Raw genomic sequence first — 14,451 nt, forward strand, 5'->3', positions numbered from 1 at the left:
ATGCCATCTTTCAGTAAATAAATTCTTCAGATAATCTCTCTAAAATGAAGGTTTCTTTATTAGAAATTAATCTTTATAGCCATAGCATTTTCACTTTGACTAGATTTATTTTCTGTCAAAAGGGATGGTCACTTGGAGGTGACTATTGGAAAAAGTAGGTTGTCTACATATACTCATTTCAAATCTAATGTTAGTATAATCTTCTGAGAGTAGAAAATCCAGATGATAAATGGAATCTTGCACTGATGTGTGGATAGACTTTAAAAAACATTAGATGACTTGTCAAGAAAAATAAGAGTCACTCAATTCAAAAATACTGCCCTTCTGTATAGTAAAAATATCACACTAAAATCTTAAAATACTGTTTTAGTTGAGAATTAAAATAATTTAAAAACAAAATTGGTTTTCAGTCTGGTGTTATACACTAGGGCCAAAGCTGCAACCACCTAATCTGTCTAAAATATTCCCATTCAAACATATAAAACTATTTAAAAATATAAAATATAAAATTGTTTTTAAGAATAGTTTCCACATGATGTAGGAACAATGCCAGATAAGAGATGACAGGAACCATAAGAGGCCTAGCCATATACACCTTAAGTAGACACACTTAAAAGTTCTTGCCACCTTTTATAAGTACTTAATAGTGTCCTCCTCCAAAAGCAAGCACGGCCGTATGTGATAACCCTGCTGTGAATTTGGGTCTATGTCAATTGGTCGAAGGACCAAATTGTCGAAACCCATAGCGTCGAGACTATATGTTCGACAATTTGATTCATTGAACCATTCTGACTGAGATCACAATACAGTAGAGATCAGGGAATTTGCCCATTTGTCCACTGTAGTGTGATCATGGAGTTGGTATAAATAACTAGCAGGAGGTGTGGGAGGTGCAGGGGACATGCCCCCCTGCAAAAATATTGTGTTGTTAGCGAGTATTGTGTGGATTTATGTCAGTTTTTTGATTAACTGCATTGTTGACCATATGGTCTCAACCATATTTGGTTTTAATAAATTGACATAGATCTGTAAATTTATGTCTGCCAAGTCATAAAGGCAAACAAACAAATTAAGTAACATTTGTTAATTGCCTAAGCCAAACAGACATGAAGTCCCTCTTGAAGGGTATGCCAGGAACAATGTCTGGTTAAGTAACTTGCTTAAATTCATACAGTAGGGAAATGTAGGCTGTGATAATCAAACACAGGACTACCTCAGGCCCAAGGTCTAGTAGTGCAGTGTCTTAAACCTCTTTACAAGACTGCCTGATGCTCCAAGGCTTTAGAATATCACAGAAGTAACACTTCACAGAATGCTTTCAGCATCACTGCTTTAACAATCAAATAAAACAGCTCTAAACTAATAATATTCATCGTCTCTCTCCTACCTCACTCTAGCATCAGAGAACTTCGAGCTATCTTCAGTTGCTTACTGTCACATCCCTACTGGCTTATACCTACTTCCATTCCTTATTTTTTAATATTTTTATTTTAATTTGGTAACCAGGTAAGTGGTCTGGTACATGAACAGTTTTTGGCTATGACCCAAACAAAGTAGGCAGTAAGAATACAATGATATACCATACATAATTAGAACATTCACAGGATAAGTTGTGGCATGTACATCTACAGGAATTGTTAAAAGATTATTCAGATCAAGAGAAGACTTGTTCAAGATGGAGGCCACCAAGACCTATTTAACAAAGCTGGAATTACTGTCCCTACTCGAAGAAGAAAAGATGATGTGGTAAATCACAGGGTCTAGCTCATCAGTGTAAGCAAAAGTTAAACTTTTTGGTTATGAATACAAATAACAAAAAACAATTTACATATTAGAAATCAAGGAAATGATTTCAACATAATCTAACAACTGGAATTCATATCAAAACCAAAACAGGATCTCATTAACAACATCACAATTGCCCATTAGATTACTGGGGAAGATTAAACTGTCTTCAGTGATGTTGACTTAGTTACAAAGAAGTGAATAACCAACTCACATTCTTTGGAGAACTGAGTTCTACTGGTTGATAAATTACTCAGCCTGTGAACAGCCCAGACAAGACAACTGATTGGCTTGATGCAGCATTAATCTTCTTGGACAGGAGCACTGCCTTTTTATGAGAGACCTCTTCTTGATTACCAAAACAGTACCTATTAGGCCAGCATCATGGCATAGAGGGATAAAGCCCTAACTATAGCCCAGGCAACCCAGGTTCGATTAACATCTCTGGTGTCTGAGGCAGTGGTGGGGAGGGATGTGTAGGCCCAGCCTTTGAAGGAAGGTGATGCTCCCTAAGCCGAGGCATGGTCCAATGCGGGAATTAGCCTTTGAATGCTATCAGTGAAAGTAGGTGAGGGAATGGGATCTTGGGTAGGTCATAAAAAATAAATTCCTGAATTGAAGTTGAGATCCCTGCCACCTAGAATGCCCTTAAGCTCCTCACTTGCCCTGGCTGGAAATTCAGCATTGATTGGGGTAGACTAGAGTGCAGGTATACCCGACAAAGGATGTGGGACATTGGGACATTTGTCATTATGACAGGGGACAAAAAAAAGTATAATAACCATCAAGCCTCAGCTTGACATCAAGGAATCCAGTATGTCTCCATTTATACTTGGGCATCTTTTCTGTCTTCTAACCTCATGGAGTTCTGAATTGAATTAGGGTTTACACAAGGTGAGGTGAATAACACCTACATGAAATGAGGCTACTTAAAATAAGCTAGACTGCACAATATTGACAGCTAAAATATCAACAGCAAAAATATCTAAACACAAAATATTGACAACATTTAACCATACCAAAAAACAATGTTTTTGCAGGTGGCAACACCCTACACCCCCACCCCCTGCTAATTATATATACCAACTATGAGGTCAAACAACAGTGGGGAAAGGGCATAACCCCTTCCTTAGAATAACTTTAATTTTGTCAATATTTTTTGTTTAGATATTTTGCAGTTTAGATATTTTTGTTGTCGGTATTATGCAGTTTAGATTATTTTAAGTAAACCCACATGAGAGGGTTGCAAATAACTCACCTGGACCATATGAATTGGGAACTGAAAGGAACTGGTGAATGACAGCAGAAAACTGTCCAACAGTTACAGCTGACAAATTTCTGTGTTTTTAACAGTTCAGGATCGTGGGTCTATAACTATGACAAATCGGTTACAAATTGTACGAGGCAGTAATCCAACTACGTGACAGATTCCAAACATTAAATCAGATGTGGGCAAGCTGAACTGGAACACCATGTCAATAGTACATTCAAAATGATGGGCAGCAAAAATAACCTCAGTGAAGCTTGAACCCCTTAAAATTCTACCACTCAATGACCCTGTACTATACTTTAATAACACCTCCTTACACATACCCAATAACCTGGCCCCCTTTTGTATGAAAAGAACCAAAAAGAATATAGTCCCATTGCTTACCAAGGAATGTAAACACCTGATGAAACAAAGAAACCAAGCCTGGGAAACCAGAAAACTAAACAAAAATGAACAAAATCGCATCAGCATTAAAACCCTATGCAACAAAGTCACAAAACTAATTAATAAAGACAAAAATCCTACCATTTGCACCTTCAACTCCAGCATAAAAGCAACCCTAAAAAATTCTGGCACTCAATATCGACTCTACTCAACCCAGGAACAAACAAGAAACATATCCCAACACATAATAACCCTCCATCACATATAACTGAAAGCTTTAGCAAGCACTTCATGAAATCAATAGCAGACCTACTAATTAACACCCCCAACACTATACCCCCACCCATCAACCAATCTAGACACCAATCTTATCCCATCATCTACTTCCAACCCTGTCAATAATAAACCCCTTAATCAAACAATGGCAAACAAACCTCATTCTCATTCCAGCTCATACCCACAGACACCATAAAAATCTACTACAAAAACAAAATCTCTGTTCCACCTCGACTGATAATCTCCCAACGCACTACCTTAAACTCACATCGATCTCAATTGTGTACCCAGTTAATATCCTAATAAATAGATCTCTGTCTGAATCACTAGTACCAACTATATGGAAACAATCACACATCATCCCTATCCACAAAGGAGGCAACTCTACTGAACCATCCAATTTCCATCCTATATCCATCCTATCACCCATATCTAAAATTCTCGAAAGAAGCATCCACCAGCTGTTAATGCAATATCTATTGCAACATAGTCTTTTAACTAAAACTCAACATGATTTCCGACCAAACCACAGCACATCCAAAGCCCTATTATCTTTTACAGACACCATGAACAGTGCTAGAGATTTATTTACTTAACATTTGTCAACTGGGAAGGTCCAACTTGGAACAAAGCCAATTTTCAGCTGAGACCTGGGGAGAAATTCTCCAGACACATGTCTTTCTAACATGGAAGGAAACTGGAGCACCCGGAGGAAACCCACAAGAACGTAGGGAGGATATGCAAACTCCACACAGAAGGCACCCCAGCCAAGAATCAAACCAGAGAACCTCTTGCTGTGAGGTGACAATGCTGCTGCTGCACCACTGTGCCGACCAATGCTGAATACTACATAGCCTCAGTGTTCCTTGACCTCTCTAATGCCTTTGACATGGTCTCTCATCCTCTACTCTTCAACACACTGTCTAACCTACTTAGAGGTGGCGACAGCAAGTTAGAACTAGAAACAAGAGAGGCCAAATGGCAATTAAGATTGAATGCAAGTTGCAAACCAGGGTTAAATGATTTTATTTCTGTAGTCCCTATGCTCAAACAAAGAGCAAATGCGATTTAATAAGGGTGCCATCACTTACATTGTTAGTATTATTATTATTTTCATTTCCATTTTTTTAATGTTTTATTGAAGTATTTAATATTATATATGTAACATATTGGTGATAGTTTAGTTATATACAATTTGTGATGAATATTTAATTATAGTGAATACATATATATCTGATTTTATGCAGGCTGGTGCTTTAACAATTGAGTAATATACTGACTGAATCATTATTCAGTTATTAAGCTATATAAATAGAGCATTTAGGCCAAGTTTTTTATGACTCTGATGAAGCCATGTTATGGTGAAAGCGCTTAGTCATACTTGTTTCCCGTGAATAAAGTTGGACAGCTGGTTTGCTGTCATTTGTGACTCTTTTTTTATTTTTATTTTCTGTTTTTTTGGTCCTTTTGGCCACAGTTTTATTTCAGTTTACACTGTCTAACCTAGGCTTTTCCCATAACACAGTACAATGGTTTCAGAACTACCCTGAAAATCGGAAACAAGCAGTCAAATGGTCCAATGAACTCTCACCCTTTCTCCACTACCCTACTGGTGTCCCTCAAGCCTCCATCCTCGGCCCCCTACTTTTCAACATGTTTACAAATAACCTATACACTTACTCTCCCCCTGGAATCCTCCTACAATATGCTGATGATTTTACCATAATCTGCATTATGCATACACTACCTGAACTACTTTCCAACACCCAAACGGCATTTACTGCCATTGACTCCTGGCTAAAAAAATGCAGAAGTCTTTCTTAATCCAAAGAAAACTAAACTATTACTCTTCCACCCAAAAAACACCTTCCTTGTCACTGATCAGTTTAATAACTATGCATCTGGTAACACTGTCATAGAAATAGTCCAGGATACTAAACTACCGGGACTGTAATTATTGACAATAAACGTACCTTCGACCCCCATATCCACCATAAAATAAACTCATCAAAAACTGGGACTTCTATACAGAAATAAACACTTAACTACTGCAACTAAAATTACCCTAGCAAAAACTTTCCTTCTTCCCTCCCTTCTGTACAGTGCCACTATTCTAACTAACTTACAAACTTCTACCTTTACCAAGATGGAGCAATGCTACAATAAAATAGCAAACTTTGCCACAAACTACAAATAGCATACACACCACTGTAAGCCACAACTAGAACTAAACTGGGCTTGAACTTCACAACCAACCAGCAAAATCCCAAGTTACTTTGGTGGAGCCTAGGGTTGCAGGCATATGATATGACAGTGCAGCACTGTAGCGAGGTCAGCGATGCCAAGGCAGATGGTATCTCAAGACAGGGTATGGGATAATATAGTCCCAGATAGGCTTATTTCTCTCAAGCAACATTTCTCAAGGGTCACTTGAAAAACTAGCTTGAGTCTTTAAAGGGATGAGAGATGTCATGATAAGAGGTATTGCCAGCCATGCCAGGAGAAGTAGGGCAGTAGATGTGTAACATATGCCAGCACAACCTACCTGGAGTTTTGTAAAGAACTACATATCATTTGTGTATCAAACTGATTTGTACAAATGCTTGTGTTTAAAAATGTATTTATAAAGTTGCTTGTGTTAAAATGTTTCAACAGTTTGCCCTGCTGGAAAGTAAAGAAATGCACATGCATTATTGTAACTGTTTAAATGTATATATTGTAACAGAAGATACTGGAAGAGATGTGGTTAATCACAATCCAGCTGCAGCAAACTTTGAAAAATAGTTGAAATTAAATTAGGACATAAAGACTGCATCTTACAGTTCTGGTTGCAGCCAGAGACAAAATGTCTGGGAAACCAAGTATTAGGAATCCTTCTTTATTGTCTGCAGCAGAGAGCTAATTGTTACTCTTGGAGGGTAGAGGCTTGAAATGGTTTTATGACTTCCAGGAGCAGCAGCAGATCTGAGCATAGTTCTATCTGTTTGTATGGTAACACATAGGTGCTAAATCCTGACAGCTTCTAGCAATGGGGTTTGCATGGGAGCCAGAAGTCAGATTACCAGCTGTATGTGATGTCATTCTGTTTAGAGGATACTGAAGTCAGACTGAGCAGTCTGTTCTTGGAACCTTTCAAAGGAGGAAGACCACTTACCCCCTTCATCTTGCTTTGTGCTAGTAAGTAACCGGGAACTAGTACTCTTTAGATTAGTAAGGAAAATATAGCGAGAATAGTTGAGTATTGCTTTTCTATAACTGTGTGAATCTTTCCAACTGTATTACTTTTAATATTTCCTGTTGCTAAAATTCTGGTGTTTACTGTAAATAGATATTTAGTATTTTCATGTACTTTTATTATTTATTATTAAATATATTTAAACTTCTCATTGTGGCTGGTCCTTTTAGAAAAATATTTAAGTTTTGAGAGTATTTGCATATATTTATTTGGTGATAAATCTGGGCAATCCTGAAAGCCTTGCTGTTTGGTCAACATTACCATTTGTATTAATATTAATTTCACTCAAGTATAATTGCATACTACCCATTAAGACCCTTATAGTAACTGACTGGTGGCAGTGAATCCACCTTAAAGTGTATGTGTCAGCTACTTGGAACAGGGACATGAAGCACTGGTTTCACAGAGAGGGTGATGGAGGACTTGGCTTGGACACTTGGCTGAGGACTTAACCCTACAGCTGTGCCAGTGGGGAGCCTTATTGGGGACCTGGGGAGAGACAGAGAGAGAGAAACCCAGACCCCAGGCTGAGTGTGTTCCTGTGTGCTCTTAAGGGAAATTGTGCTTGATACAGAGAGGTCTGCATCTGGAAATACTGAGTGTATCTATTGTATTCCATGTGACCATCCCTCTCCAGTGTCAAAGGATGGAGGCTCCTTGATTACTGGCCCAGAGTGGGGACATCACAACCTCTAATGGTAATATGATGCTATTTTAGCAGGTTACCTGGTATAGAAAATAAACATTAATACTAGAGTTTTGTATTAGCTCCATTTAAAAAAAAAATAAAGTGATTATTGCAGACTTTGCCTTTGTTTTACCAGCATATGGAGCACCATGGACCTGCAAGAGGAGGGCCATTAGTTTTAATTTACAGTTTTAGCACTGGTATTGCAGCAGCACAGATAATGTTATTCATTTTTTACAAGTTGTATTTTGTTTTGCTTGCAGCATTATGAATCAGCATGCCACTTTTACAAATTTGGATGGCATAGTTACATTGGAACCAAGTGATCAGGCAAAGGTCTATGTTAATGGAACACTTCTGATCACCAAGGTTCGGCTTAAACATTCGGTAAGCTGAGTGTTAATAAATTAACTGAATAAATATTTGTCTTAAAATTAAACAGCTAAAGTACAACTGTTGTTATAACTGTATTACTTTTTTAACATATACTGATTGTTTTGTGCAGTAATAATATCCCTGCAGCTATCTAGGTGTTAAGTATTATTTTATAGTATGCACTACCCCCAAAATGCTTGATGGAGACTGACAGGATTTTGTTTTCATTCTAAAGCTGGTGTTTGCCACAGTGTTCCCGGTATGCATACAGTAAGACATTTCTGCCATTATTTTTGCATTAGGCTGTTCTGTCCATTCACTTACAACAGAAGCACTTTTAACTGTTGTTTTAAGAGCTTATGGTATAGCAATTGTACATGTTTTAATTAGCAACTCCTTTTCAGTTATGTTCTTTGTCATCTTCTACATTGGGTTACATGGTTTCTTTTTTGTTCTGGGCACAGAAATAAATGAAATGAGTGTATTTTGTGGAGGATTACAATTCTCTTTAAAAGTATCCACCTCCATGTACTCTTATCAGCCAGAGATGTCAAATGTGGCAAATGTGCTGAGTTATGTCTGCAAAGCAGTAGTTTAGTTTATATGCTGTTCTAATGTAGCAAATATTTGAGCAAGCCAGACATTAAAGGTAATTTAGTGGCAATGTATAAAAGCCAGGGAAGCCAGGAGGATGAAGCCATGACACTGATCTAGACAACCTGAGTTCAACTAGCATCATGACCATTGGATAGGTTAGACAGGGGGACAGGTGTTTGTGGCCAATGCCAACTTGCCCCTCTTGGGGGAGGGAGATTATTCTGGCTCACTGCTTGGATGGCACCTGGAGGCAGCACTAGGTGTTGCACTCACAGGCTACAAGCCTGCTGTGCACATGCTTCCAACAGTGTACCACATATACAATGGTGTCATGTGAGGTTGTACTCTTGTTTATGACAGTGTACCACATACACTGTGGAGGCATGTGTGGCTGTACTCATGATTCCAGCAGTGTACTGCATGCATCATGGAGTCACATGTGGCTGTACTCATGCTTCTGGCAGTATACCGCATACATCATGGAGATGTGTGGCTGTACTCAAACTTGTGGCAGTGTACTACATGCACCACAGAGTCATGTGTGGCTGTAGTCATGCTTCTGGCAGTGTACCACATACACCATGGAATCATGTGTGGTTGTACTCATGCTTCCAAGGATATGCAAAAATTGTATTGCTCAAGGGAGCTTCTGCAGGGGTAAGGAATCCAGTGGGTGGGAAAGAAACCTACATAATCAGGCAGACTCACCTACTACTTGCCACCTGAATCTTACCCCTCCATGGAACAACTGGGTTAATGAGAACCCCCCCCCCCCAGGCAAGAAACTAAAAGAGATGTTTGACTGTCACCCTGAGATTGGGCAGATAGGTTAATAAGGTACAGAAAGGGAAGCCACTATGGAAAGATTGTGTGGCTGGGGAAAAAGACTTACAATCCTGGGAGACAAATTCTAATGAAAGTTCTGTGAGATTTCATGCAGACTGTCAGTGTGGTGTGCAGTGAGGTAGCTAAGCAGCATCATCTACCTCTTTTATGTATTTACACCTTTCATGTCTATGTTCCTCTTTACTTACTCTCCACTTTAACTGTCTAAACTATTTACATTGTCACCCCACCCCCATCACCAGGAAGGAGGAACCTGTTGACATTTAGGCATTTTACCTTCTGTTGATCTTACAGAGCAGACATTACTATTTATGCTTTTTTTCACCTACCCCATTTTTCCATCCCTTATCTGCTTGTCATCCTGCACTTTTTCTCTCCATGGTCCCTCTCTGATACTCCTGCATTTCTTAATTATATACACTCCTCTTTCTCTCGCCTGTCTCTTTCCATTTTCTCTATTCCGTTTCTTCCTAACTTGTGTTGCCTCTCCCTTTGTTTTGGGGATTGTTCCCTCTCTTCCCTTTTCCTTTGTAGAGTACCCCTCCTCACTCATTTCCCTCCTCAGGTGCACCCTTTTCTATCTTCCTCCCTGTCTTTCCACTTGATTTCTTGCCTGCACTTTGTCCTTCTGTCCAGCCTATTATTTTGCTTTCCTTCTCAATACTGTCTCATCTACCATCTTTTTCCTCCTCATTCTCTTCTATCCAATATGCCCCATTTTTGTATGTGTCATTTCCCCCTTCTCTGTCACCTCTTCTTCATTTGGCTTCTTTAATATCTTTTCCACCTCTGTTCCTTTTGGGCCTTGCTGTTGTTTCTATATTTTATTATGTTTTTTTTACCTACTGTTGCTATCAATCCCACCATCTATTTTTGATGTCCCTGTATATCTTCCCTGTATCTCAAAAGTTATAGTGTCTTGTTCCATTTTACCTCTCCCATTCCTACCTTTCTTAATAATTCTATTACTTTTTCTTTAAACTCATAGGTTCATAGGAGGTTAATAGGCTAATGGCCCTAGGGCCTTTACAAGCCTAGCCATGTAAAAACCCATGTACCCTAATTGCCATAGTTAGATGGTCATTATTAACAGAGTGGTTCTATGATCAGCACTGACTACCCCTATCCATAAGGGACATAGTTGCCACCCCCAGGGTGATTTTACTGTCACCTATCCAATTGTCAAGGTTGAGCTTAAATAGGGTCATTGAGGAGTTGTGCTTCATGTGAAGTGGGAGCTTATTCCAGAGGAGTGGCAATCTCTGGGAGATATATTTGTCTGTCCAATATGTTCTGTTAATGTCACATGCTAGGTTGAGATCCCTGGAGTGAGTGACTCTTGTCCCATTTGACTCCCTTAACTATGTAAATTCCCAGAATATGTGGAATAATATTCCATATTTCTCATCACATCTCTAGCATCTACCTTCCACCCCTGGGTATATCTTAGCTAACTTGGCTGAATAATAAAAGTACTTATGCAAACACTTCCAGGCAAATATCCAGAACTTCCTTACCTTACTAATGTTTCTGGATAACTGCACAATCTCTGTCCATTCCTTTTCCATTATTTGCTCTCCTAGTTCACCTTTCCACTTTATTTTGCACTATTCCAACTATCCTTGTCTCCTCATCATCACACTTTCCTTCCCCACTTGCAACATTTTACTCATGTTTCCCCCCTCTGTTCACCTTTGCTGTGTTGGCACTATTATTTGGAGTGTTGGTTCCTGCTATTGCCATGTGTTTTCTATTTTCCTACATGTCCTTGGCATCCATTCCAAGTTACTCTATATTTTCCAGCCTCCACTCAGCCTTGACTCAACCCCCTTTCTGCATCTGATCTCAATATCTCACTTTATCCTGACATTTACTCCACATCACCGCTTGAGTTCTCTTTTCTTCTCTCAAACCCCCAATAGGGAGTATTCTGTGATTCTACTCTTCCGCTCTTCCATCCTTCCTTATTCTTTGTACCTCTTTCTGCATTTTCTTATCCAGTCCATCTGCAGTTCCTCATGTGTGCTTTCTAATAAAACCTCCATTATATCAATGGCCTCCCTCAGAGTCCCCTCTTTTGCCTCTAACATATCTAATTATGTTTACTATCAAAAATGCTTGCAGGTTATCTTTTAAATCTGGTACCCCCAGCCCTCCATTCTCTGTAGTTTCTTTGATTCTTTCCCACAATACCTTGGCCTTCTTCCCTCCCATATATAGTCTATGGTTAACTGCTTAATCTTCTTTAATAATTTATTCTCCTATTATTCCCAAAATGCTTGCCCTGCATACATAAATTGGGGAATTACATCCATCTGCAACACCTGCACTTTCCATCTAATTCTAAACTTATCATTTTCCATCCCAGTATGTGTCTTTTAACTTTCTCGCAGATACTCTCATATGTTGCTTTCATTTCATTGTGTTATCTACCATATCCTCATTCTTATTCCTAGGTACTTCACCTCCCTTCTGCTTCTTGTTCTGTTCTTCTCTCTTTTTCTCTGTTTATCAGTAATATTGTTTCTTTTTCTTGCTTTATCCTATAGCCTGATGTTAACCAAATTTTTTTTTCAGAATTCTCCACAATTTCTCCAAGTCCTATTTATGTTTTGTTAACTTCACCAATACGTTGTCTACATATAAAGATTTTTTTATTTTCCTCTTTTCCCCATCAGTAGCCTCTCAAATCAAACCATCTCACTTTTTCAGCTAGTGGTTCTATATGCAGGGCAAGCAATAATGGGGACTGAGAGCATCCTAGCCTCATTCCTCTCTTTATTTATATTGTGTCCAGTATGCTTGCCTTTATCTTCACCTTTGCCATTAGCCCTGCATATATCCTCTGTATCATCTCTATCCAGTTTTGTGGGAACCTCATCCTTATTTCATCTGCACTAAGTACTCCCAGCCCACCCGATCAGATGCTTTTTCATTATCTAGAGAGATTAATGCCATTTCCCTTTTATTCTAGCATGCAGCTTTCATTAATAATAATCTTCTAATTATACTGTTTGTGGTCCTCCTTCCCCTACAAATCCTGTTTTTGGTATTCTTTTCCCCATCCTATTTGCCCGTATTATCATGCAATTCTTGTACTTGTGGTTTAGTACTGATATCGTGTGTTCTGGGATCTTTTCATTCTTTATGTATTACTGAGATCACCACCTCTTTCCATGAACTAGGCACAGCCCCCCTCCCCCAGTACAGAGTTGAATAATCCCTTCCAGTTCCTTATTGTCATATCATTTTAGGGATCATGGAACTCTATTGGCAAACTGTTTCCTCATGGGGACTGTCCTTTCACCGTCTTCTCTCATGCCACTCTTATTTCTTCCTCACTAATCCTTTCTAATAATCTTTCTCCTTCTCCCTCTTCTAACTTTCCTAGTTCTGGCAGTCTTCCTTTATTTATTTATTTGTTTATTTATTTATCCTTTGTTAACTGGGTTAGTCCACTGGGCTGGGTGGCCCATTTTCAGTGGAGACCCGAGGAGAAAAGCTCCATGAACACATGATAAAAAAGATGATGCCAAAAAATAATACAAATATATCATAACAAAATCAAGTTACATTCAAAATTTAAAAACATAAAAAAGGGCAAGATAAAAAGACATGTGAGTTACAAACATCCCTTGTAGATAATCATTAAAATAATTGACAAAGCTCCATAAACACAAGATAAAAGATGATGCCAAACAAATTAATACTCATATCATAACCATACCAGGGGCAGCCACGGTGGTGCAGCAGTTAGCGTTGCTGCCTCACAGCAAGAGGTTCTCTGGTTTGATCCTCGGCTGGGGTGCCTTCTGTGCGGAGTCTGTATGTCCTCCCTGTGGTTGCATGGGTTTCCTCCGGGTGCTCCGGTTTCCTCCCACATTCCAAAGACATGCTGTAGGTGGATTGGACACTCAAAATTGGCCCTAGGTGTGAGTGTGTGCATGTGTGTGCCTTCTGTGGAAGGTTGGGCGCTGGGCTGGCAACTCGACACTGTAAAACTCCACTGCCAATCATGAGCGGACAGGTGATCCACTGTGGCGACCCCGAACCGGGAAAAGCCGAAAGAAGAAGAAGAAGAAGACCAAGTTACATTGCAAGTTTAAGAACATTAAACAGGGAAAGATAAAGAGACATGTGAGTAACAACATTAATGCCTTGTAGAAATCATTAATATATGCATTTTGATCATGTACAACAACAAGATGATAGAGGTCGAGTTGGTAGAACAAAACAGAAGAATAGTATGTGGAGTGGAGTGAAGAGTGAAGAATAATTGAAGAGACAGAGAAGAGCAAAGAATAGCAGTTGTGTTGGTTATAGTGGGTGGGGTTGAAGGGGGGGGTGGTAAAGTTAGACAGAATGGAGAGAAGGAAATGGGGAGGAAAGAGATGGACTGACCAGGGAAACAAGAAATAAAATAGGGGGCAAAGTTGGGAGGAGCGTGTTGTAGCTATGGATCCACAGGATTGTAAGTATATATAATGTATGAAGGGAATAGTTCTGGTGTGGTAGTGGAAGAGTAGGTGAGGTAGTGACAACTGCAGGAGAGAGAGTAGGCTAGGTATTTTTTCAGTTACTTTTTGAAGAAGAGCGAAGACTGGATATGTCGCATGTTAGATGGGAGTTTGGTTCAGGTTTGAGATACGGAACATTTATAAAGTAACCTGCCTATAGTTTTGTTGGACTTATAGGTGTTCAGCAGTGCTTGGTCAGTGCTACGGAGAGATCATGCAGGCTTGTAGAGGGATAGGAGGGTGGACAGGGAGGGGCAGTTTCCAGGTCTGCAGAAAAGATAATGTGCAGCTCGTAGCTCTTCCTCATTCCAGTCCTCATTATTCTCTGTTCCCGTGTTTCGTTCAGTCCTATACAGCTGTTGATACTACTCCTGGGATCCTTTTAACATCTCCCCTAGTTTCATTCTTTTTCCCCTCTCCTTCCTTCCCTTCCAGTTCATGTGTACCTCTTTCCATCTCCTGTTGTCTTAGACTTGTT

General features: G+C 39.3%; 1 protein-coding gene across 1 annotated transcript in view; it reads left to right on the forward strand.

The window, feature by feature from the left end:
- The window catches only part of LOC122792408 (kinesin-like protein KIF28P), a 1,102,337-nt gene that overhangs the window by 646,432 nt on the left and 441,454 nt on the right, over positions 1–14,451 (forward strand). Inside the window, exon 13 of the mRNA XM_044060197.1 lies at positions 7,902–8,025. Within this exon, the coding sequence (XP_043916132.1) occupies positions 7,902–8,025 (124 nt within the window). The remainder of the gene's footprint in view (positions 1–7,901; positions 8,026–14,451) is intronic.

This window comes from Protopterus annectens, chromosome 1.part2, assembly GCF_019279795.1.
Source record: "Protopterus annectens isolate FY-2018-M chromosome 1.part2, PAN1.0, whole genome shotgun sequence".
Taxonomy (NCBI): domain Eukaryota; kingdom Metazoa; phylum Chordata; order Ceratodontiformes; family Protopteridae; genus Protopterus; species Protopterus annectens.